This window comes from Cynoglossus semilaevis, chromosome 1 (assembly GCF_000523025.1).
Source record: "Cynoglossus semilaevis isolate Cse_v1.0 chromosome 1, Cse_v1.0, whole genome shotgun sequence".
In the NCBI taxonomy this organism is placed as follows: domain Eukaryota; kingdom Metazoa; phylum Chordata; class Actinopteri; order Pleuronectiformes; family Cynoglossidae; genus Cynoglossus; species Cynoglossus semilaevis.
Genome location: NC_024307.1, coordinates 12,837,218 through 12,864,545, shown reverse-complemented (window position 1 = coordinate 12,864,545; position 27,328 = coordinate 12,837,218). Strand labels below are relative to the sequence as shown.

The 27,328-nt window shown below is 39.0% G+C and overlaps 1 protein-coding gene across 3 annotated transcripts in view; it reads right to left on the bottom strand.

Moving 5' to 3' along the window:
* Nucleotides 1–2,850: 2,850 nt before the first annotated feature.
* LOC103379792 (ephrin-A2-like) overlaps nucleotides 2,851–27,328 on the bottom strand; it is a 119,195-nt gene continuing 94,717 nt past the window's right edge. For 2 of the 3 annotated variants that reach the window (XM_008311474.3, XM_025056631.1), the window contains exons 2-4: nucleotides 16,147–16,439; nucleotides 7,327–7,392; nucleotides 2,851–5,156 (exon numbers count right to left, since the gene is read on the bottom strand). In XM_008311474.3, the coding sequence (XP_008309696.1) occupies nucleotides 5,029–5,156; nucleotides 7,327–7,392; nucleotides 16,147–16,439 (487 nt within the window). In that variant the 3' untranslated portion in view covers nucleotides 2,851–5,028. The remainder of the gene's footprint in view (nucleotides 5,157–7,326; nucleotides 7,393–16,146; nucleotides 16,440–27,328) is intronic. The other variant, XM_017034784.2, reaches the window with a different exon arrangement.

Sequence of the window (27,328 nt, the reverse complement as noted above, 5' to 3'; positions counted from 1 at the left end):
AGATAATTTCATTCCCTGGTCTCCCTTTCACTGGAATATACTCTTTCTCCATTTAAATTGAGCTCTCATATGAAGCAATTTGATGGAAACTAGAGACATCGATAGCCATTAGGCCGCATTGCACAGGAGGGCCAAACGTGGCAGGCTAGGCCTCATCTATTATTCATGTGCTTTAGTTTCTCTCCCAAAACAACATTTCTTATATTCTTTTTGCATCATGCTGACAAAAGAGACGAGTCAGTGGTTTCACATATCGCTTTCTGGACGGGGACAATAAATGTTTCAAGATAGCACCGGCCTTTACAATACCCAGTAGGGGAATGTGTCCATGGTCTTCATCTCCTAATGTGGCCGGTACCTATTACCTTTTAAGAACAGGGGAAACATCATATCCTTCATATTTCTTTTGTATCTAATATAATGTATTAGAGCACTGGCTTAGAGATAGTGATCAGATATTCAGGAGGACAGAAAGAGTTAGTATTAGGTTAGCTAGGGTTAACATTGGTAGTGTACTGTTTGTTAGGATTAGGGTTAGACTTTTAGGCCTATTTTACATTAGGTTAGCTAGGGTTAACGTTGGTAGTGTACTGTTTGTTAGGGTTAGGGTTAGACTTTTAGGCCTATAAAATCTTTTAGCTTTTTCTAGGGTTTTTAGCATACTTTTAGCTAAATATTTGTATTATTCATTTTTTTTACTATTGTCTTGTGGCTATTTCTGAGCTTATTACCTCAGTTTACTCACTTTTTGTTTTGTTGTTATATGTAAGAAAAAAAATACATGAAGTAAAGGAAAAGCTGAATATTATACAGAGCAGGTATAAACTAGAAAAAAGCCAAATAAAGTGGATGGTGTCTTGGAAAAGAACTCAATAAAATGCACTTTTCATTTGTGTCGACCGCCGTGCAGCAAATCTGACAGAACGGAGAGAGGAAGGCTATAAAACTGTTCCTTCTTCATGTTGTCAGCAGTTCAGATTAGCTGTCACATCACTGAGGGAGAAACATCTGAAGATTGGCGAAGGATGATTTCATCGGTATAATTCCATGCTTTGACTGGCAGGGCCCTGACGTCACAGGAAAACAGACTGTGTTCTGTCCGATACACTAATACAATCGTGTCCCCTTTGAGAAAAGACACATCAAACAAATCAATCAAATAAAAAAATAACCCACTCACTCCACTTTTTTTTTTTTTTGAGTAGACCAAAAGACCACCTTTATTTGTTTTTCTCCCCTTGCTCGGATTTCCCATGTTTACTTTTGATTGACCGACTTAATGACAGACATCAGTTTTTACAAAATAAAAAACACCATAAGAGAAAAGGAGACAAACTCATACGTGATGCTGAGGCCTGGAGGCATCCTACGACTACCAACCAAGGATCACAAACCAGAAGATTGATAGAAGGACAGCATCAGTGGAATAGAGGAAGAGAAGACACATTTTTTTTAATAATCCACAGGCTATATCCCATCACTGCAGCCCACACAGGAGTAATTAACAGTGATTTTAAATGCTACAAAAATAAGATGAAACACGGAAGGAAGTAGTGCTTACCCTTGATTGTGTTTGATGTCAGTGTGTCTTTGTACATGTGTGTATAATGAGTTTCTAAATGTCCAGATTTGCATGTTCGTTTGTACATAGTGTATATCTGCATTAGCGCGCGTGTGTGTATGTGTGTGTGTGTGTGTACACAGGTCCTTATGAGTGTGTTCACAGTGCTAACGCATCATGTTCTCTTCCCCAACATGAAAGAATTTCAAGTCCCATGACACAAATACACAAGCATACACATCCACACACACACACACACCCAAACACACAAACACAAACAATAACCCTTTGCATTCTTTCTTTGCCACCTCTTTAAGGAGCATTCACACGTACACATCGGGGGTGTCCAAACATTTTCAAGACTTGATTAGACAATGTCAAAATGTCTACTTCTACCGTGATACCTGATGAGTAAAAAGGGTCATCAGATTCTTTGCATTTAAAGGTGTTGTAACTGTTCGTCAAATGCTTTGAGTGAATCAGTAACATCCTTGAATTCTTGGTGGCTGACTCCAAGATTCTAAGAAGTAGGCTTAGAAAGAGCTAAGAGTTAGCAAAAAACATATCCACCACCAAATCATCACCTTGTTTTACCCCATCAGTACACCATCGTTTCGAAATGAAATACTACATATTACAAGCTAGATAGCACAGAGTGGTTAGCCAAAATGATCATTTTTAAACTCAAACCAAAACTTCACTACGGATGAGTGCAAAGTTAGCACTAAATATTCAAGCAATAAATTAATAGTAAACTTACTAAAATATTAGTTAAAAAAAGCTAAAGGTCAGGTGAGCAACAGATTAATATCAGCTTAGAAATAGTGAAAAACAGTTAGTGGAGAAGACAGCGAAACGTTATAAACAAATATAATTAAACATAACGCAGTTACCAAAGGAAACATAGCAAAAAATTGGTTAGTTTACATGATATTAATTTAAAAATAGCTTCATAGTAACCTAGTCTAAGTAAGTAAAAAAAAAACAGACAGTAAAAAAAACATGCAATTGATAGAATTGCAATGGAAAAAATCTATAATAGATCCACAACATATTTTCTACCCTGAAGAAGATTTATAAAAGTTAGACAATAACTGGGCCTGACTTACTGACTTTACACAGCAAAAGTCATAATAAACACATCAAATAAAACATGAATCCACATTGATGGACTTTCTGTGCATCACCCTTTACCTCCTGGTTTCTCCTTGTAATTACTTTTGGTCATGGACTTTGCTTTGTCTCTATTCGGATGTATATGTATTTTTTAAATTTAAAAATAGCTTCATAGTAACCTAGTCTAAGTAAGTAAAAAAAAAACAGACAGTAAAAAAAACATGCAATTGATAGAATTGCAATGGAAAAAATCTATAATAGATCCACAACATATTTTCTACCCTGAAGAAGATTTATAAAAGTTAGACAATAACTGGGCCTGACTTACTGACTTTACACAGCAAAAGTCATAATAAACACATCAAATAAAACATGAATCCACATTGATGGACTTTCTGTGCATCACCCTTTACCTCCTGGTTTCTCCTTGTAATTACTTTTGGTCATGGACTTTGCTTTGTCTCTATTCGGATGTATATGTATTTTTTACATTTTTGGATGACAGAGTGCAAAGGAAGTGATGAAACAAACCCAAAATGTAATTTTGTAACTTTAAAGTTCCATGTGGAATAAGTCAAAGTTTAGTTATTGCCTCAACACATATAGTACGTGTGAATCCTCCTTCATAGTCAGACACCAACACAGAGCAACAACCTGATGGAACGTGTACATGTACATGTGTATGTGTGTATGTGTGTGTATGCGTTTGTGTGTGTGTGTGTGCTCACATGTGTTTTTTGTGATGCTACCACACACACCTTCATCTCATTTGCCACAGTCTTTGACCCTCGCACCCGGAACCAGCTCCATTCAGCATTACTGTCCATCGTGATCTGGCCGGGCCTCCCAGGGCTGAGTTCCAAGTCAGTTTTACCCTCCTGGGTCCATTTATCTCTTGGCCCGAGTTAATCCATCACTGACCAAAAGCCAGATGGGAGACCCCATCTGAGAAGAGGGTAGAGGAGGTGGAATTTTCCTTTTGACGTCTGGAAAAAAAGTCTCAGGGAAGAGCAAATGTGACGACGGGGAGTTTCTAAATTTGCCCCATGAAAAAAATATATATCATCATTACAAACAAGATTGATTTGAAGATTTCACAGTGGTCATGCATCTTCAGTGTCACCTCCTTTCCTCACCTGTAGTCCGTTCATTTTTCTATCGCCTCCCCAAACATTTATGATCCACGTAAAACATGAAACCCCTTTTTTCTTCTCGTCTGCCAGAGGGTACTGGAAGTGACCACAGTCAAAAAGAATACAGAAAGACGAAGAGGTGGGCGACCGGTGGTACATTCAAACAAGAGAAAGACGGTTCCAGAGGTCACCCGACCTGGTCAAGATTAGACTGAGAGTGCTGAAGAGCCTGCGCTGGACAGGCTGTGATAAATGCTTTGTTTAGAAACACGAAGACAAAACACATCTCATTTGAAAATGTACATTTCGTCAAACCCTCTGAGATGATCCACAAACACAAACCCAACCCTCCTACTAAAAACAGACTATGGTTATACATGTCATTTTAATACGATATCTGAGCTTCTCATACAAAAAAACAAAACTCTATGAGTTTTATATCACATTGCTGTGAAAATACACTGAGTCTGAAAATATCAATACATATAATATTACATTTCCGATATTTAAATCTGTGCCCACATTGCGCCCCACTTTTTTACTTTGTGTGTGTGTGTGTGGTGTGTGTGTGTGTGTGTGCACAGGCTGGGCCACTGTCCTCCTCTCCGTCTCTATACATTTGTTCCTCTTCTTCTTTTTCACTGGCTCTGAAATTCATCCAGAAAGTATAGAAATCCAATTACAATGCGAGCTCGGCCTCTTCCAATGGTTGGTTTGATGATGGGACAGCAATGTGTGCAAAATCCAATTTTTGTGCATCCAGGCTGATCACTTAATGCATTCTGCCGTGATTGGATAATGCATTGGAAATGCACTCAACAAGTTTAATCATAGCTGGGGGAATATATCTATCCTGTCAGCGGCAAAGAATCACTAGTCAAATCAAACGGATCCTCTTGAGATGAGTGCTGAGACGATTCCCCCGTGTGTTTCAGCTAAGCGGTGCTGCACCACCCGGACTTTGGGGATCAGAGATGAAGAGCAGAATCCCAGGCGAATCAAAAAATCAAACCCTCTCAGTCAGGAGAGTGCTGTCCATGCCTGGACCACGGAAGGGGCTGGCAGTGGTGGTGTTTGGTGGTTGTATAGAGGTGGAGGTGGGACAAAAGGGAGGAGGCAAAATAAGAGGGCTTCCCTGAGGGGTGATGGATTAAGAGGGACAGCCAGCCCAGCTCAACAACCCAGGGTTGGAGCTATGAGAAGAATGGTAGAAGAGGGTCACAGCCAGGGGAGGAGTCCCAGGAGCAGTGAGGCCAGAGCTGCGGCTAACAGGGTCACGGTCCCCGGCCTCCTGGGTGGACCTCCATCAGTCAGAAAGGGCTCCGGAGAATCATATCCTGACCCATCTGGAACAGAAAAAAATGAAAGACAGAAAAACAAACCCATCTGAGAGGGACACAAACACAGTACAGAGACAAATAGAACACATTTACGTACACACAAAGATCGTGGATTTAAAAACGTGTGTTCAACCTTTCATGTTGAAAGAGTTATTTTTTTGTTATAACGCTTTGTGCACGTTCAGTTCATTTACAAGTGAAATATACTGTACACTTTCCTCTGCTCCTGTGTTAATTGAAGGCAGATCTTTAGCTGTTAGCTTTTGTTGTTTAATGATTCCAGCAATAGCGTTACCTACTGTACTTTACTGTAATATTTATTCCCAGAGTCTGCTCAAAACTTAAGCTACTATTTCTGTTGTTTTAAAAATGTGGAGGTAATAAGGTTATCGCTAACTAGCTAACATGCTAACATTTGTAAGCAGTCTGTAAGATAGCTTTGCATATGTTAAGGTCAAACTACCGTATGTAAAGTTTTTAGCAAGTTAGACTCGAAGCCTTAACATCTGTGTTTGTTTGTCAGACTTTAGGTGATTCCAACTTTGTGTTATTATATATTACCTCTTGCTAATCAACCAGCCATACAGAACACAGTGTTTGATTATAACTATTGCCATGAAGCTAACATGTGTACTGTACATGTATTTTAATTGTCCAGCTTCAGGGAGACTAACGTAATAATCTGCTTTCCCCGGGAGCAATCTAAACATACTGACAGGCAACCTCACAGAGAAACAAAACCGTGAAGTGGATTTAGGGACAAATGTGTTAAATGAGCGACAAACCACAAACGTCTCAACATTCAGCTGTCAAAGAACGGCTGAAAGAAGATGGCAGAGAAGAATGAGCAGAGAGGGAGGAGAAGAAGGCGAAGGAAACGGAGCTCTGCAGGGGGTTTAACCAACCTAATTACAGTTTAATCACACAGACTCAGAATCTGGAGCAGCTGACGACACACACACACACATACACAGACGTAACAAGTCACACACGTGCCGCCCGTCACAGCTCACTCTGGCTACAATATTTCACAGCCACGATGGAAAATTGCAATGTCAGACAGATTACTTTAACATCACAAAGAAAGGGCAGAGTTGTCAGAGAGTAGCTGCATCAGTGACACAATAAAGGAATGTGTGTTGTTTTCAGTAATTATGGACGAGGAGAACATTTTCCATCAGTGAAAGAAAGAATGATCTGAGCCTAGAAAGCTACGGAGGCCTGCTCTCACCCTTGTTCTATCTTCAAAGCCGTGTCATTATCTTGGAAGACGTGTTATTACCGGGTTTGTGCTTCCTTAGTCTGGCTCAGGTTGAATACTCATGAGACAGAAGAGAATCCGCCTTTGAACAGGTAGATTTTCAAGACAACGTAACGTTAGCGTAATGCCGCGCTACTATAACCCGATCCCCATGTATACCGATTCTCTGTAGAGCTATTTTTGAATAGGCAGTATCACTGGCCTACATGCTGCTCCTGTGTCTGCGCTGCCTCTGTAAAAGAGCTGTTTTCTCTGAAGAACGTATCTTACAAAGCTGTTAAGATAAAGAAATGCTTCATTTCTAACACATGGATGATGCACGAGGAGAGTTTTATCAAGAAATATAAAGTGTCTATTATTAGATTAGTCCTCGACTGCATGTGATTGCTTTATAATTAGATTGCTCTCTTGTTTCCTGTGAGTAAATGGAGCTAATGCAGCGATGTCGAGGCTTGGTAACATTTTCAGAGAGCACTTCCAGCCCTGCTCTGTTCTCTTTTTACAAGGACAGAAGGTCTCTCTCTCTCTCTCTCTCTCTCTCTCTCTTTCTCTCTGTCTCTCTACCTATCTATCTATCTACCTATCTATCAAGCCCTATCTCTAGCTCCCTCTTTCACACCCTACTGTGATGTGATGTGATGCAATTTGAAGTGAAGTGCGTATGCCACTTTAGGTCCGAGCTGCTCTGTGTTTCTGTGTGGTTGTCTATATGTGAAAAGGTGTTCAAGTGTTGCCTGGCTGGTCTGTGAATCAGAGCAGAGACTGTTGCCTGCACGGACCTTTCCATCAGACCCTCTTATCCCCCCTTAATTTTACTCTGATAGCCAATCTGGACTGGTGTGTGTGTGTGTGTTCGTATGAGTGTGTGTGTGTGTGTGTGTGCCAGTCTGAAAGTGTAGTTAGAGCGTGACTTACCTGGAGGTCTGACATACACCTTCAGCTTTAGACATGCCCGTCCCACGTGGTTTGGGTGAGGAGACGCTGTGAAAAGTAAGTGAGTGAGAGAGAGAGAGAGAGAGAGAGAGAGAGGATTAGCAGAGAGATAAAGTGATTTGTGCAGCTGATTGCTCTCATGTGGTAATTGAGGACATTTAATAAAAGTTTCATACTGTTCTGTCACTTGGAATCGTGAGGCTGATTACCGGCTGATTGGTTAGTGTAATGGTGGCCGACAGATTGCTGAGACCATCCCTGGATTTAACTGCAGGCTTCATAGCAAAACCAACTGAAAGCAACATCTACACCATTTATTTACTTCTTGGCCTCTGTTTGGTTTTCTTTTTGTTCCATAGCAAATACAACTTACTTTGTTTCTAAATGTTTTCAAGTAATATCTATAGGTGCACACTATATACGTGAGTTTTTTCAACTTTATTTTCAACTTTTTTTTTTACTATGAATACAATAGAGAAAAAAAATACATAAGAGAAACAATAGAGAAAATACCACTAAAATAACTATAGTTCAACATTAGACTAAATTGATCAAAAATAGAGAAAAACTATCATGCAATTAGACATACATGTTTACCTAAAATACAGTAGCTAAAACTAGGCCACAATAGCCTAATAGCTATATGTTAAATTAAAATACAGAAAAAAACCCTAAAAACCTAAAATACAGTAGCTAAAATTAAGCCACAATAGCCTAATAGCTATATGTTAGTGTAGAAGATAAAAAGCTTGATCATAAATTCAGTAAAGGTTAGTCATAAACACTAAAATAAAGGTAGGTTAGAATAATAGGGACATAATTAACTAAATGTTCACAAAAATAACTAAACAAGCTTAAAGTTACCTTGAAGTAATGCCAAAAATAGCTAGGTAGAAAAGTTGCTTGCTGATACGTAAAAAAATAATTTTAATGGAATAAGGTGTGAAACACATTAAATCCTTCCAAGTGCCACGTTTTGCCCCGGGGCCAGATTCCGAACGCACCTGAAAACGTATACATTAATGCAGCTTCTGAAAGTAGAAGTGACAGAAGCGACTTTACAAAGACAGTGTCTCAATAACAACTTCACAAATGTACAGCTGGTGGCATTCTATATATTTTCCTGCAGTCAATAATTCAAAAATCACATTAAGGATTAGAAAAAACAGAGGAAACAAAGCACACAGCAATATTGATCACATTAAGGATTAGAAAAAACAAGAGAGGAAACAAAGCACACAGCAATATTGTTCAGAGTCAACATCTGATATATCATATGCTTTTATGCTAAAGGCAGATGGAGACATGTTCCATTATGATGATGGATGACATGATGACACAGGCCGTGTGGTTTATCTCAAGTCATTCTCATATATGCACCACGCTGCTGTTATACTGTGTGCAGTCACTACAATAATTTGGAAATCATTTCTACATGATGATGGCCTAATAAAAAATTAATTTAGCCAAACCACACTGCAAATGATTGAGCTTTCATCATTGTTATCACTTTAACTAATGTATAGTATTCTATAGGAATTAGTACTGGGACAGTGCTGCAGTCGGTGTAATACTGAGATATTCACAGACTATGTAAAGAGACAAATTGTTGGTTTTGGCCTTTAGACTGGATTTATGGCTAATAGGCCAAATATGGAGAAACACACGCGCCGTCATTGAAATAATAACGCAGGACTTAGGGAAAGCTCGGCAGCTGTTATCCTTGCAATTGTGTTTTTTCTCAATTAAAATAATTTCAAAAATAACAAACCAGCTGACACATGGTGACCCTGGGGGCTTCATTACTGCTGAGGATTTTATAAAGCCCGCGTTGGAATCTTTACGACAGCTCACAGTAATTATCGGGTTGACACCAAAACCTCCTGATAATCCAACACTATTGGATATTAATGTAATGTATGTATCCACAGCGTGCTGAGACCAGGTATCAGGTATTCATCTGCAGACTGGAGAACTGTTTGTGCCATCTGTGAAGCTAACTTCAAACAGGGATATTGGCTAACATCTCCTGCTTGGTACCATGTAAACAAACCTGCAACTGGTCACAACAACTAGCTTATAAGATAGCTTTTTAAGCAAGTAAATATTTTGTTTTTACAAATGCAATTATGGAAAATACATCTCAATATGTACTTTGAAAAAAGCAAAAGAAAGAGAAATGATATCTTAAACACTATGAATCAAACTTCTTCGATCATGACCTGAAAGTAGCATTAGCGCTATGCTAATATTCTGGGCCTACATTCTGGGTTTGAGGAACAATGCACTGTGTATCTTATTGAAATGCAAGAAAGCAGTAAAGTAGCTAGCATTGTCATGCGCTAGGGAATGTAAACTGACTCACTGTCAGCTCACAAAAGCCAAATATGCGCAGGTTTGGACATCCATTTTAGCGCACGTTTTTGTATGCTATATTACTAAGTTTTACTCAAAAAACAACAACAGCAAAAAACAAAAACAAAAAACAATTTAGGCTTAGCACAAGCAGAATATGCTAACCATGCTAACATCTGTGTCTTTGTTGTAAAAATAAAAGGTTTTCCATAATGTTGTTTTAGTTGTTCTCATTGTTAGCTTAAAATTTCCCAAAGTCAACATAGATTTAATCCATAAATAGCTAAAAATTCAATAAGTTAACCAAAAAGTTAAGATTACTGTAATTTAAAAAAAAGAAAGAAAAATTAGGCCATATAAGGCAAAAAAAAAAAAAAAAGAATCCGGGAACATTACTGACAGCAAGTAGAGCAGAAGGAGGATGGGATCTGCCACAGCTGACAGGTTCTTCTCCAAAAATTGGAGAGTGAAAGTGTGTGGTGGTGGAATATTTGCGATGGCACGGAGACTAATTGACATCGGAGCATCGCAGCTTCTCCTTGATCCATCCATTGTCTGCAGCGGGCTTTTAAAATATGCCCACAATGTCAGATTTGAACACAATTCCAAAGTTGAGGCTGCCTGTGAGTGTTTTTTGGTCACAGGTACTGAGTGGGCTGTGCGTCAGATTTTAAGAGCTGTGAATCTGATTTTGACAGTCACAGCAAAGATGGGTCTTCAAAAATGAAAAAAGAGTTTTGTCCGCAGGTTTCATGTAGGCCCTAGGCAAATTGTCCATTTGTGGTAAGAATACAGATGTATACAGCCGTCACATTTTGTCCTGTTCAAACCTAAATCTATGTGAACAGTCAGGACCGGTGAATTTCTTACCAATATTGCTATCTTCTCTCCACTGTTTCCATCCAAACACAAGCAGAAATGCCAAAAAAATATACCGCAAAAAGTGAAAAAAGAAGATATGATGCACTGAAGGTATTTCATATAAATAATTCATTAGTATTTGATGTTTCTGTAGTCACCCTGCTCCTTTTTTGATGTCATACATTTGTCAAATAACAGAAATGCACCTTTTCTTACTTTAATATTATATCTTTCAAGATTTCATAAATCAATGTTCCAAAGCTACTCCTGTAAGCTCCCTCACCATTTTAGGAAACGTAAATAAAAGCCTGGAAGGGATCAGCCCACACACAGGGACCGAATCACACTCACATTCATACCACAGGGAAATAAGTGAATTTCAAATAGACAAAAAAGACTTGAATGTCTTTGAAATCGGGGGCGAATTTCAATGCATACAGTATGGGCACATGAGGAGGTTTGTGCAGGACTCCCTGGCTAAACCATTTCTTTCTCCAAAAAGTTTTGGAAAGACTAAATGAATTCCATTCGGGGGCCTTTAGCACCACCTCATTCTCCTGAAATAGAGGCTGGAGACCCTGGAGGAGAGCAGGTCACCAGCTCTATGACTAGTCATGCACGGCGACATGCACCCATGGTGGAGGCACGGAAGTGTGTATGTGTGTGGAGACCTTTTGAGGAAGTCCACATATCACAGTGACCCCAAAGAAGGCCATCATCAAGAACCACAGTGCACAGGAAATAAATCTGACCTTTCTCTTGCCCTCTTTTCTCTCTTTTCTACCCACAACTCCGCCCACCGTCATTTTCTTCTGCTCTTCACCCTCTTTAACCTGTCGTCTTAATGCCCACTTCTCGTGTCAAATTTCGTTTAATTTCCAAACACAGGAAAATGTCAAAGTCTAAAATGTCAAAATAAGTGATCAAATCTAAAAGCCTTTATTTTTATTTATTGGACTCAATTGTGCTAATCGATATCGATCAAAGCCTTTACTTTTATTTATTGGACTCAATTGTGCTAAAATCCAATAAACTGTATGACTTGAGTTGTTTGTCACAGAGCATCTCATGAGGTTTTCTTCATTTACTTCTCCGTATTAAACCCTATCGAAGCTCAGCAGCCATTAGCTTCTATCACGAAGCACTGGAAAGATTCTATCAGTGAGTGGCTGCCACCTATTCTCACTCTATCCTCAATCAAATTAAAAGACTCTCTAAAGATGTAAAAAATATTTTTTTTTGCTAAAAGAAACTCTGCGACTTACATATATATGGTGGAAAATGAAAATGCATCTTTGGTTGCACTGTGACTGAAAAAAATAAGGAGGATGTGGAGGGAAATTTATTTGTTTGTGCAGGTGTTCAGACTTAATTAAAGTCAAAGGAGATAAACACCTGAGAAAATGCAGACTCATTCGACCTGTGGAAATTGTGGTGAAACCTTTGATCAGGCAGTTTTTTTTTTTTCTTTTGGACGGTTGTTGAAGCGTCATAAAGCTTCTGGACCAGCTGTAACTCGCTTTGTTTTGGCTTCTTTACTTTCTTCCGATGAAAAATGGTGACACTAGAAGACAAACTCATGAGATATAAATCTTGGCCCCACATCTTTCCGATGCCCTCTAACAATTCTCACGTTTGTCATTTTTTAAAAAGTCTTATCAGCTCCTCCAGCGCCTCTGTTTCCCAGCACATGGGCAATCCGATGGTCTCCGAAAAGCCATTGAAAATCACTCAAGCTCATCAGACGGCAGCTGGGAGAAGTAAGAGGTGGAGCGGACCTGTCAACATGTCAACCTCGTGACAAATACCCGCACCAACGGTGCACACGGCGGCACACACTCCATACAACCACAAACTACCACCGGAGATGGATTTTTTATTTTGAGATTTTGTACTTTGACTGTGGAGAGGACACACACATTAGAAGGACAGGGTGGTAAAAACGATGAATTCACTTTAACACCAACCTGCGCGTGTATATTACGTGTGTGTGTGTGTGTTTATCTGTGCATGTGAGAAACAGTGAGAGACTAAAATGTGTGTGTGGTGCTGTCAGTCAAAATGATGGACATGTCCTTTCATGGTCTTACAATTGGATGACAACTGACCCTGCAACTGTCCCTACCCCCGCAACTAACACACACCCTAACACACACACACAGACAATACACTTCACCCTCAGGGGATCTCAGAGACACAGTACGTTAGTCAGCAACTACAGGACAGAGGGGCCCATCCATCCTTTTATGGGACCGAAGACGAAACAGTGTGAGTTTTTGCGTGTGTGTACCAACTGGGAGTTGTGCACAAGGACGTCGGGTGACTGTTATCTCCTGCTTTATAGCTCTATGGCTCACACATGCTGTGTCTTTGTGGTGGTGAAGACAGCAGACTGGGAGAGAGAAGCGTTTGGTATCATTTTAAAGTCATCACTGTTTGGTTCAATGTCAATAAAATGATTAAGTTTGGAATAACTCTGCATATTTAATACGTTTAACGGAAAACTGTCCCTGTATTTGTATAGAAAATCAATGTCCAAGGACAATTAAACATCACAGGGCAGTATGTCCACATACGCAGTTATTGCTTGAATAGGCAATGTTTTTTGGACAGTTGTCTAAGTCCAAGGGAAGAAGACTGAAGACGGTAATCCAAGTCCTTCACACAAGTTTTAATATCCTTAAAAAAGACAGTGAGTAAATACAATAAGAGTAATACAACAATTGACCAGTTAAAAGATGAAACTAGCTGTTAGCAAGTTGGCTAGAACTGAAACATAAATACTTTATTTGTTTTGTTCTCTTCATTTCATCACGTGTCATCATGTCTTTTTTGAAGGCAGCTTCTGTGTGCTAATGCTAATAAATTTAGCTTTTATTTTTATTACGTTGATGTGGTGTACTTTTCGTGTACAAGTCGTTGCTTACCTGCGAAGGAGATAAACAGTAGCGCAGCATAAATCCAAAAGGGTTAGCTACCTGCTAACATTTGATGGTTGACAGCAAAGCTATCAGTTAGCTACTTTCCTTCTCTTGGCAAGGTATCACAGGTTGTAGTTTCTATATGGTTATGGTGTTACGTTGAAGCATAGAAGGAAAAACGTTTGATTACGGAGGCACTTATCAGATTAGCATATGCTGCTATTAGCTTTGTGGTTAGGGCTAACATGTTTACATGGAGTTTTAATATTGAGACTAGCACAACAACACAGTTCTATTATTCATGATGTAAACAGAGCATAGAGAGACTCTATTGAAATAAATAATAATTACCTAAATGATGAATAAAGTAATCTCTTTATTTCATAGCTTCTTCTGTCAACATATCCTAGACTTTAAAGTAATCTCTTTATTTTATAGCATGCTTCTTCTGTCAACATATCCTAGACTTCTTTATATTTGAGATGTCTTATTTTCCCTTTTCTGTCACATTAACGTTGAACTGGCTCTTTAATTTTTTAGGTCTGGACTCTGTGGCATGATGGCACAAATATTTTAGTCTTTGATTTATCACTGAATAATTAAATCATATTCTGTTGATTTTTTTTTCTTCTTTTTTGGCTTAAGAAAAAGTTATCTTAGCAGTCTGGATCAAGTTGCCTTGGACTGGAAACAAGTCATATTTGGCATGAATTCAATGAAGCTGCCTGCTGAGCCAGATCGTTGCTAGACTTCTTCTGGTCTCATCCAACTTTAAAAAAATGTCTGGCCTTCACTCTCTTTTGTTCCTGACCTCTTTTAAATCCTTACATTCTCAATAACCAATCATACTTACACATTTGCACATCTGTAATTGTATTTTCTGTTTTCTGCTGTTCGTTCTCCACTCTGTCTTTCTACCTTACACACAACAATGTTTCCACTGTATAGAAAAACATTAAATGTTGCAAAAGCACTATAAATAATTTATGTGTACTACAGTGTACTCCTCTCACAAAGTGAGTCTAGTGTGTGAAAAATTAATTGTGGAAAATAAAAAAAAATAAAAAAATGAACAGGGCTCAAATGAATCAAGATACATATTAGCATAACTTACATATTAACATAAGAAAATAAAACGTTTCCAAAGAAAGAGACGTAGAAAATAAAACGTTTCCAAAGAAAGAGAAAGAGAATTAAAGGAAAACACGTGTCAACAGAACCAAGAATAACCAACAAGACACAGGTGGACGATGTCAAGTAAAAGTCCACATTTGCTAAAGAGACACCTCAGAGCACAGTCCACTGAGACAGAAACATGATGCCAACATGATGTGCTCCCTGTGATTGGAGGAGGAAAAGCTGGGATTTTTGAACCAAGCTGTCAGAAATACCACTATACAATAACAAATAACAAATTTAACAGATACGAAGTTACATCACAAACGGAACATTACCCTTCTGTTTTTCCTACCGATGTTTGTGGCCTAATGCTCGCAGAATGCCACATGATGCTGTGAGAAGTAGGACTCTTAGTTCGGTAGGAATTTAAATAGAAAGACTAAAAAAACTCAAAGCAGCCGACAGCTAAACTGGGTCTTGGTTTTGATTCAGTCTTGTTATAGTACAACGGAACAAAAATACTTGAAAACTGGCAGAGAACTACAGTATATCTCCAGAAGCCCACAGTGAACGCTATTGACTGGTCTGCACAAACCCTGACTTAAATCCCACTGAATCTCTGCGGAGAGAACCGAAGACCAGGGTCCATGCCAGAAGATCATCAAATCTGGAGGAGCTTAAGAGATTAGCCAAGAGAAATGGGCTGAGATACCTCGGGAGACTTGACTGAAACTTGTTCAAACCTTCCCCAGGAGACGGCAGTCTGTTATTTAGAAGAAAGGGAGCACAACTGACTATTAGGATCAGAGAGGCTGATGCTTCTGCCCGTGGTATTTTGTTGAGTTTTGCGAAATACTTTTGTTTTCTATAAGTGGAGTAAAGCAGTGTAATCTTCCGGAATAAGGGGTTAAAGTCCTAGGAGAATAAATGCAACTCTTCTCTGTGGGGGGAAAAGTGGGGACGTTGACGTTTTTTTCCAATCTTTTGAAAGTCAATTTAACGTGCATTTCTTTGATTACCCCAGTGATCCTGTGGCAGAAGCCGTAAAAAACCGCCCCGCCCATACGGCACCGTGGGCAACTGAAAACAATGTTTAAGAGTTATTTGAAGATACCGTTGGTCCAATGCCTGGTGGTGGGGAATTATAGCTTTTTAAGTCTGTTCAGAAACACAGTGTGAGGAGCCAACGCTCGCCTGGCTGTGGAACTAACACATCATTTGTTGATGTGAGTTGGAACATCAATACAGCTAAAATCAAAATGATCACAAATTAAGTCTGGTGACATTTTTACAACTTTGCTGAGCACAAAAGTTGCACCACTATCACTGCAGGAAGAAACATCAAGAATTAAGACTAGAAGGAAGTTAGTGAGTGAATGAACGCTGGGGAGGATTTCATTCACGGCTGTGGATGGTGGGCGGTGCTGTCAGAACTCTTTTAATCAGCTTCTGTTGATTACAAACTACTTATAAATGCATATTAGGCAGCACACATGCACAAAAAGAAAAACAAATAATCCTTGAAATCGCATACAGTAGTACTTACAGATGTAGTAGTACTCGTGTCCAGGCCTGAACTCGAAGCCCAGAGAGAAGGGGGTAAAGAGCTGGAACTTCTCAGAGAAGCGCAGGGGTCCGTCAGGACCGGTGGGACGGTTGCATTCCCAGCGCTTAAAGCCACGCATTCTGTGCTGGCAGGATGTGTAGCCCTCGTAGTTGACCATGAAGAGGATGTAGCGCTCCATGCGGCCGTGGGATGGTGGACCCTCGTAGTAGGGACAGTAGATATCCAGGTAGTCATTGATGTTCACCGCCACCCTGTACTCGCCGTGCCAGAACCTAAAGACACAAACACAAGGAAATACATGATAAGAGAAAACTATAAATAGAACCTTAAACAGGCTGGAAGGTGTCAGAGTGGAAAGTCGGGTTTTGAATAATTCAAGTGTGCGGTGAAAACTGCAGTGACAGGTGGTTATGTTTACAGCAATCATAAAATATACTCTGTAGTGTTGCTTACATACAGGTAATTCCATTGTTATATAACAGTTTTCTTTAGACTTTGTATTCATTTAAAAAACAACAACTACAGTCAGTTTGTTTACTAAGTAAAAATAAATGAATGCAATGAAAAGTCACTCTGAATTAAATTTGAATTTTCAAAAAGGCAGATTAAAATTGTAAAATTTGTAAAATATATATCAAATATATATAAAATATAAAAATGTCTAAACATTGAAGAAATACATGCCTAATAACCTGAAACAAGACCAAAAAATGGCTGGATGAAATAAAAAGCTAAATAATTAAAAAAACAAAAACAAATCTAAACTAAATCAGAAATTCCAACATTTTCTCTATGAGTAGATACAAAATGATCTAACTCCGTAAAGTTATGCAAGAAATAGCTAAACGTTGGGACAAATACATAGCAAAAGGTTAAAAAGTTTAAAATAGATATTTAGGAAATTTAGCCAAACACTGCAAAGAGTGAATACAGTAGGTGGAATATAGCTCTATGAGTAGATACAAAATGATCTAACTCCGTAAAGTTATGCAAGAAATAGAGTGAATACAGTAGGTGGAATATAGCCTAAAGATCAAGTCAGTCTATTTATAGTACATTAGATCCTTCTGGACTGGGCAGCTTGTTGTCAGCAAATAATTGGTAAATGGGAAACATTTACATGAATGGATAAAAATGGACCAATGAAAAAACAAGGCAATATACATTTACCCAAAAATATCTTACGTCAAAGTACCACATTTGCCGCTGCCAGACTTTGGAGTGTATATTTCTAAATGATTCCGTTCAAAAACAGCAGCTCTTTATAACCAATCTCAATGAATTAAGCGTCACAGGGATTAACATTATGTTTGGAATAAAGGATTTTTTTTCTCCATCAGTGGCTGAAATAACCAGCTAATGACACCCAGGAGAAATGGGTCATGTGATGAACAGCACCTTCATTATCATCCCATCCCCTACAGCAGTGTTCAGAGGCGGCCGGGGTTAATGTCCACTTAGTTCTGTACACATACGGATCACGCAGGTCGGTGTGATGAATAGAAGTGGGTCAGAGGTCGACCAAGAAGAACATATCTGTACATAAACATCATGTAGAGGGAGACTGGAGCTTCTCCTTCTGGCACCGAGTCAAGGATCACATGCAGGTAACATATGGAAACACATACGTTGGCATCTTCTCTCATCTCTTCTCCAAAGCCTTTTCACTGCTCAGATGTATTGGAAACATATGGCTGCATGGTTCCTCTACATAATGCAGGCTCTATTAAGGCTGGAGCCGCGGTGCCACTGCTGTGGAGCCAGTTTCTGTTTACCATCTCGCAGTCACTGGAGTGAAACAGCCCTTCTCGTCCAGGATAAGGCCTGTGATATTCTATATTTTTGTTATTGCCGACAAATGCCATTAAAAGATAAAAGCTGAGGTCAACTTTTTAACTTTACATACATACAGAACGACGCCCGGCTGAGAAACAGTCCCAGACGTCCTGGTTTCTTCAGAGGACATTAATATCAAAGACAGCGGTCACGAAGACACGTCGTCTTTCTTAAGAGGGGATAACTAATTTTTCCTAAACGGCCTGGTTGGCGTCAAATCCTGAGTGTATTCTCACATCTACGCTGTGATGCATTTGTTTGAGGCTATTTTCAGTCACATGTAGGACGTCATGTAAATGTTTAATGCGGTTGTGATTATTTCTGGCAGCGGGTTTGTTGTACACAAGATAAACTCACAGATTCTGTGTTTGAAAAGAAGCCGTGTGATTCAGACTGGAGAACCCCAGAGACTGTGAATATACAGACAATGGAATACAACACAGAGTATATCACAAGAGTATGCTAGTTATTGTTAGCTCACTACAAAAGAAGAAAATCTGATGTAAATATGTAAACGTAAATGTCAAATAGTCAAGGTAAGAGGAAAGAATTCCAGAGTTTGAGTCTGCCGTAAAACCTGGGCTAAAAGTGCAATTCTAATCACCAGACTCACAAATGCAAAATAAATAAAAAATAAAAAATACCTGATATGTAACAGAAAAAGAAACTTTAGTTAAATGCAGAATATATATATATAAAACATTTTGTTTCTCACTAATTTATACCTAAAAATTGACATCATAGATACTGTATGTCTTATTGTAAACATTTAAGTAGTTAGCTAAAGAGAACAGGCTAATATTTGCCAAAATAATTGATCAAAGTTTAGCCATCAGCTAAAGTACAATATAAAGTTGCTTTAAAAAACCCAGATATTAGGGATGGCCGAAAATATTGGTTTGCCGATATTATCTGCCATCCCTACTATAGTTATACATAGACAGACACCAGGAACTGCCAGAAAAATATATCGACGGTGCCAAAATATATTAAAATATATAGACAAAAATGAGTCAATTTTAACAAAATAAGTGAAAGGAAAATAAATTAAAAACTAGCTCAGAGCTAGTAGAAAAATAACCAAAATAGCTTAAAGGTAGCCCAAAATGAAGAAAAAAACTTAGATGTTGCTAGGGGTTAGCAAATATGAAAAAAAATAGATGAAAAATAAAATAAAAATGTGAAAGATTGTATTCATCACCTCTCTGTGGCTACGATCCATTTACTTTCAAATGTTTCTCATTAGATTCTACTTGGAATTCAGCTGCTGCTCTCTTATCAAATCTAATCCTGTCTCTCAAATCTGGGTAAATTTAAGACTCAGGGGAAAAATGTATTCAGTCAAATGAACGTAAACATAGGGAGACGGTCGTCGGGCCGATGTCATCTACTCAGATCGCATGCACAGGCACGGATTGCGCCTATTTTTTCTTAAACAAATTCCTCATTTTCCTCCTCACCTTGGAGGTAATTGATTGCCTGAATGAAGACATTTGGGTCTGAGCACTTTTGGTTAGCTGGATATTTAGCTTTGGGACAAATTATGCCTATAACCACAGGCCTGTCTCTTCTCCCAGAGGGCAAATCAGGAAGTGAGTTAGGTGTAATGAGTGCCTTCATGCTTGGACGCCCAATCACAGAGAGTTCTGCAGGTTCTAAAAGGATCCGAGCGCAGATCATTTAGATGCATCGATCCACAGGGGAGCTGCTCTCGGCTCTCTTTTGCTCCCAATCAACTCCGATTAACAGGTGGAGGGAAAAATGAGAGTACGGCGGAGGGAGAACCAGAGGGAGATAGAGAGAAAGAGATGCATGGAATGAAAATTAAAAACAAGAAAAAAGAAAAACGAGACAAAGGAGAAATGGTTGGAATGAGGAAAAAGGAAAGAGAAGGAGGGAGAAGGAGGAGAGGAGACGAGTTTAAGGGTGGTAAATAATATTGCAAAGAAGTTCAGGAAAAGTAAGTAATAAGCAGAAAAAGTGGAGAGAAATAAAGAAGGAGTAAAAAAGGAGAAGTAGGAAAAACAGGAGGAAGAGGTTGTTTTTTCTCTCTCCCTTTAATTTGTCTGACCGAGGGTTTCCATCTGAAACAAATGTGCTTTTTCCTATTGATTGTGCACTGATACATTTATGGATGACTGCACTCTGAGCATTATGCTGAATTTATCTGTGTGTGAATGCAAATGTGTGTGTGTGCTTGTCTGCGTGTGTGTACTGTGTGGAGCAAAAGCTCAGAAACTCCTCTGTTTACTATTTGTTACCCAGAATAATTGGAAAAAGTGGGAAGAACTCCTGCCTTACAGCAACAAGATCACTGGTTCGATTCCCAATACCAAATGATTGCCTTCCTGTATTAAGTTTGTGTCGTACATTACCCAAAGGGGGCGCCACCAACACATGAGTTTAAAACATTTAATTACAGGGAAAATAGAATGCACTTCATGTCAACGCTGCTCAGTTTCCTCATTTTCTCATTAACACACCCTCCAGCCCAGCAGGTGGTAGTAATGCACCTATAGTTTTTTTTTACCCAGCCAGGTTGAAGTCACTACAGTAGAATGTCCATGGTATTGATCACTCACTATCTCTTCACATAAAATACTATCACAGAAAATGTAACCCCAACTCAGAACTGGGCAGATCTTTAATTTTTTCGTACTGATTTTGAAATGCGCATTCAAGAGTCTCCATAAAATCATTGATACCAATCTCCTATTAAAATATCACATTTTAAATTATGATATGATGGCAGAAATTCCAATCATCCCACAATGTATTCACATTAGACAGATTGGACTTTTTTTTTTTTTTTTTTTTGCGTATCTCAGCCTTTTATTCCTTCGTAAAAGAAACTTTTTTTTGGCTGCAACCCTTTTATTAAGATAACATCTGAAGAGACTTCTGTGAAACGGTTGATGGATGAATTGTAGACCATGATGTATTTTCCAAATCCTATCTGTCTGTTCTATTCCTGAAAAGAGCCAACGGGAATCATTATCCATTATATTTAGACACAGTGACTCGGGCCATGTTCATTTCTCAGATCCCTTAATTGGACCTTGTTAATTTATTTCCTAGTTTCTAACACGGTCACATTCTCTATGCTTTACATAAACATTTAATTCAACAAATATTATTTTAATAATTATGCTTTACATAAACATAATTAAAAAATTCATATTTTATATATACATATAATACACTTACCTCAAAGACGTTTTAATTCAACAAATATTATTTTAATAAATTATTTTTGGATAAAAATATGAAAATTAGCCTCTAAATAATTAAACCAACTGTAACCTTCAACAATAGTCTTGAAGTTTCACTTTCTTTTAACACTGGAGCTCATCTTTCATCAATGTTAGCTGCTCCATTAGCATTGTCTTAGCCTAGCTTTTTGGTGTCACAGTGTATTCTGTTCCCTGTCCAATTTGCTCCGATTAGCTTTTGGGCTGTGCTCCAATTTTATGTCTACTGAGGAAGAGCTAATTCTGCACACCCCCGAGATCCCCTGTAGACCCCGCCCCTCGGTTGGAAAAGACTGGACTGGAATGACAATAACTAACTGAGTAGACAACAGTTTTGAACCTGACTAGGTTCCTGTATTGACCAGACTGGGACACTCTAATACACACACGCTTTAGTCATAATGTGGCTTTAGTTTCTGACAAGTGAAAATTCTCAGTCCAAGGAAAAGCTCAAGGTGCCAGGATAAATGAGATCGCACTAAGCTGCTCAGCTCCCTGACCTGCTCCCGTGACACTGTCTGCATTTTTAATACACAGGAAACACTGTGCGCAGGTGAGTGTGTGCCTCAGCTTCGAACTGCTAAGAGGACGTATCGTTGTGTTTAATTAAATGTGGATGAGAGTACTGAAGCCTCTGAGGTTGTGTGTCACCTGGAATTAAACACACACATTTGCACGGCTGTAAAAGACATGAGAAAGCACTCCCACTGGTGGCCTTTCATTCTTTGAAGAACATGTCAGTGTGTGGTCTCTGTGTGTGTGTGAGTGAGTGTGTGTGTGTCATTGACACAGGTACACGTATGTGTGTGAGTGGGTGTGGCAAACGGATTTCCGTCAAAAATACATTTAAAAAAAGGTGAATATGAGCCAAATGTTACAGAGTCATTAACATGGTTTTAATAAATTACAATAATTGGCAGAATTTTGTATTTTTACATCTGAGGATTATATGTTAAAGTTGGGGCTCGCAATTTCCACTTTATCAATTTATCACAGTAGAGCTAGTTTATTAGCTAAAACTTTGCCAAACCTAATTTTGGCTTAGTTTATGGTTAACCTATAGACACTTTTCCACAAGTTAAGTTTGACAATTTCTTCTTAGCTTTTCGGTAAATCTTTAGGATAATTTTTAGTTTTATCTTTTACTTAATTTGGTTATATTTTTAACAAACTATCGTTTAGCATTTTTGTTAGTTTTAGGCAAACATTTTCCGTTACGTAGCGATTCAGGTCTTAGTTTAGCTCTTAGCATGTCCTAGGTAGCGATTCAGCTCTTAGTTTAGCTCTTAGCATGTCCTAGGCTTGCTAACTACAGTTTTGCTAACAGTTATAGCTAGCATCTCAGCTAAAGTTGTGCAATATCTTAATGTTTTATTATATTTTGGCTGAAAAAAAACTGAGCTGTTTTTACAGATATGTTTTAGGTATTTTAGCTCATTATTTAGGGTTTAATGACCAATTTTGGGATTTTTTGGCACCTTTAACGTTTCCAGTGACTGAACTCGTAATACACTACAGTACATACAGTACATCTATATATATAAGCTCAGTCACTCCCACCTCGGTTTCCTAACTGTGACAAATTCTGGTGTAAAAAAAACTAAAAAAAATGCCACAGGAAATAAAACTTAAATTTCCGCTTAAGAAACTCATATTACAAGTCAGTGTGTGGGCAAAAAAAAAAAAAAAATGCTCTCTATACTTCTACCACCATCCTCCTCCCCTCCACCACCACATCCTGGCAACTCCACCGTCTTTAAAAAGACAAGTCTTCACTCATGCCTGCACTGTAATGGTATTGTCATTAAAAAGTAAGTTAACAACCTGATGCAGTGAGCCTGTGGAGGTGTTCTCCCAGCCTCACTCTTAGGACAGTGTGAAATCACCGGTGACTGTGGTCGAGCTGCTGCGCCCATTATCATTTTGCCATAGGAGAAAAAGAAGTTGTGGCTGCTCAGGTTTCATTAAAGCTGTCACAGAAAGTTAGGAGCCGAAGACAGAACGCAGGTAGAAATTCATAGGTAGGAAACAACTGGGGGGGAAAAAAAAAAAAAACGGAATAACGGATTGGAGGATGGAAGTCAAAACCTAAACCAGGAGAAAATGTGGCGCCACAGGAAACAACAATCATCGCTGGAGTAAAACAGGAAGTAACAGATGATGTCAGAAAACCGAGTAATAATAGTACCTGATAACCCAGACGTGTCCAAAGCCTGGTCTCAGGGGCAATTTAAGTTACACTGATAGATATAATGTGGCCAAAAAACCCATTTTATGCCACTAGGGTAAAATAAAAAAATTGGGACTTTTTTTTTGCCCCATCATTATCAGTTTCAAGGACATCTGATACCAAATGATAGAAAGGGACACTGGAAGAGGAAACTGAAAGTCAATAATAACTAAAAGTTCCAAATGAACATTCACTAAGTTTTTCCAAATAGTCAAACACGTCACAAACAATCACCATCACCAGGAAGCCCCCCCCCCCAAAAAAGAAAACAAAAATAGTGATCGCAAAAACCAAAACTTGTCAAAAGTTGACATTTCCAGTGTGTGGGTTGCTGGCTCAGGGGTTGTTGTTGTTGTTCCCTGTAGCGAAGGAGAATTTTGGAAATGGTAATGGGCCAGTGGAGGGAAGTGAGGAGAACGGCAGCCTTAGAGCCACACTCTACATGCAGAACGTCAGAGTAGCCTTTAAGTGTCATTTCCTTGATAATGTCACATGGCTTTATGACAGCATATGAATAATTTCCCTGCTCTTAAATTAAGATGTAACGCGTGGAATCCTTTCTCTCTCTCGTTTTCTTTTTTTCTTTCGTTTTCCTGTTCAGTCTTTTCAAAAACACACTGGAGATATCTGCCTCTGTCCTGATCCAAGTCAAGGTGACTGGAATTTCATTAGTGCCAGACACTGTCAGCTGTTGTCATAGGGACCATTTCTTATGCATAAACTTGTTCCAGTAATAAAAAAAGGGAACTCTTCTCATGAAGTCAGGGGATTATTACACTTTGCTGAAAGTCACGTCGCTGCCTCTGAATTCCCTCAGTGATGAAATCGCCACGAGCGGAACTTTCATATACCTCCGATATTGGTAGGGCAACAGCATAAAAGTCAGGCATTTGTCCCAAAAGCTACACAGTAAAAAAAAAAAAAAAAGAAAATACACAAACAGAGATGTGTAAATCCAAAACTAACCTTGATATTTTTTCTCCTCGTCTTTTACCAGGAAATGTCTAGTCATCAAGTCCCCTTTCCGGTATAGTATTTTTTTTTTTTGTTGGTATAGAAAAATGAAAAAATAGAAAAAAATTCTGAGCTGAAAAAAAAAAAGTAAAAAACGAAATCTAACTGCAACTCATAGTAGCTGAGGAAACAGTTCTGCTCAAATTATTTATTTATTTATCCTTTATTATACCTTCAGTTTGTCCAATGACATACAACATGCATAAAAAACCTAAAATTAAATTAAATTCCATCTCATTCCAAAATTGTGTGATTTGAATATAAATGCTGCAAGATGCATTATGGGATTGTTGCGTTTGTACATACAATAGTTGCCACAATCACCACAATTACTACATGTTGTTGTTCTCTATGTTGCGTTTGTACATACAATAGTTTGCCACAATTACTACATGTTGTTGTTCTCTCAACTGATTTTTGCTGTTGTAATGACATCACCTACGCACACACACACACACACACGTTTCACAAATTCAAACAATGTGGCAAACAGTAAACGGTGCCACAGGGTGTTTCAGGAGACTTTAAGGGACCTGGGGCAAAAAGGCACCCATGGGGGGCACTAGCGAGTAGAATCATGGCGAAATAGTGGCATTTGGCCTCATTAGGCTGCTGTCCAACCCTGGTGTCACTGCAGTTTTCTGTTCACAGCACATCCTAAAAAATAACTGTCATCGCTGTGGACTAACGCTAGCTGCTGCTCTCAGGGGTCCTTCTCTCAACTAGGAGCCCCAGGCAATTGCCTGCTAAATCTGCCCTGTTGCAACTGCCCTGAGTGGTGCACAGTATAATGATTTGGGAAACATTTGTAGACAACTGTTCACAGAGTTTGTGTCAGCGCTGTCTGGGTGTGCACGCAGTTGACGTCAATGCAGAACAAACGGAGTTATTGTTTACATTAGAGGACCAACAGTTGGACCACAAAGTAAATCATACTGGATGTGGCCCACATCAGTGTCTTAGTTGGTTGGGATTATTAAATAAAGTGTTAGTCAAATGATTACAGGGAGCAGGACCGTCTTGGCAACACAGAGTATTTTACTTGGCAAATATTAAACAAATATAGTTCTCCAGTGGCCCACATCAGATACCACAAATGTGGGACACAAGTTGACCCTTTTGGAAATCCCACTGATTCTTGCAGACAGGCTGAATACTATCGTGGGCCACACAATCTTTGTGTACCTCAGATGTAGGTCACTAACAAAGCTGGCCAACATGTTGGGCCAACAGGGCTAAAATATGGGCAAAACTTTTGTTTGTGTTAGGCTTTGTTGTGGCCCAACATAACTGCAAACAGTTATGTTGACTGCCTTTGTGTGAACCAAATAAAGGTGCTGATAAACGTGGGCCAAGTGACTAACTTTACTTTGTACATGTAGGCTTGGACCTCCCACACAGCCCAGCCGGTCTGGTCTATACTGAAATGCAGTTTTTAAAATTCTAGCACCCAACAGCTATCCAGCATTTAGACCACTGTTCCCCAAAGACTGGGCTGCGACCCTCAAGTGGTGTCGCAAGAGATTTTTTTGGGTCGTCTCGCATCATGTTTCATCAGGAGTTTACGAATAGTGTCTATTGACGTGGGTTGTGAAGGTTTGTGACTTTAAAAATATGGGTCCCCAGAAAAAAGTTTGGGCAACAAAGATGTAGACCACATGCTAACCAAGACAGTTCTTATCCTTGAGATGGCTTTAAAGTCCAGGGCAAACGTTAGGTCAATATCAAAGGGTCATTTTTTTCAAAGGTTTTCTAGTTTTTCAAAAGTTTTGCTGGAACACAAGTTGCTTCTGTAATTTTGCTATGTGGGATGTGGCCTAAATATAAGAAAATCTAATAAAAGTTTTGGGCTTGGGTATGAAATATAGGGTGGCCGTACCAACAGGGAATCGTTGTAGTGAACTCTGTAATAAACGACTGTTAACAGAATGAGCTTTAAGGATGTAATCAAGCATTCTTTGATTGTTTTGTTGATTGGATTTACTTGAAAGCAGCTAATTAACAATCGTACGTGTGTGTCTTTAAGCCACTGTTGAGGACGAGAGTTGATCTCAGTAGCTTGGTGGTCTGTTTGGAAGCCGACTGTTAGCGAGCTCATTCGTTCAGAGAGCTTTATCGTCCCTGTTCAATAAGGTTTTATTGCTCAAAGTGGTTTACAGTGATGAACGAAGCACCGCCAGGGAGACAACAGAGGGGAGAAAACAGGGAGGACATTTAGTGTGACTGATTAGCTCTGTTGGCTAACATGTTAGCAGGTAGTTCGGGGATAGATCACACAACGCTGTGACTCTAAAAAGACTTCTTTTTTTTTAAGAGAGTGACAAATTTCTCTCATACTCTTCATGCTGTGCAGCATGTTGAATCACAATTATATCAGATTTCTCAAGTACACGCGTTCATCAGAGTACACAGTGTAGCGTTACCTCCTTGATCCTGTAACTCATCCTCTGTTACACAAACCAGGCTGTCACTGGGACAGGAGATGATGCATGGACATGTTTACTGCGTGGTAAAACACGATTACGTCCCTCTCCCAGTGAAAGCAGATAGTGTAAAGACGTCAATATGAAGACAAGTCATTTAACGTCAACATGAGAGGCTGCGGGAATATGGAAACGTAACCAGGAGGTTGGAGGAAGCAGAGAGAGAACCTTTGAATACGCTCTGTTAAAGTCATAATGAACAAAATCTGTTTCTGTTCTTCAGTCGTCAGAAGTCACGACGAAACTGGACTTTTTGACCTTTAACTTTGAGGAAATGTGAACAGATCCAGAAACATATGAAATATTGTTGCACATTTTCTGATTTGTACACAACTTGGACACACTAA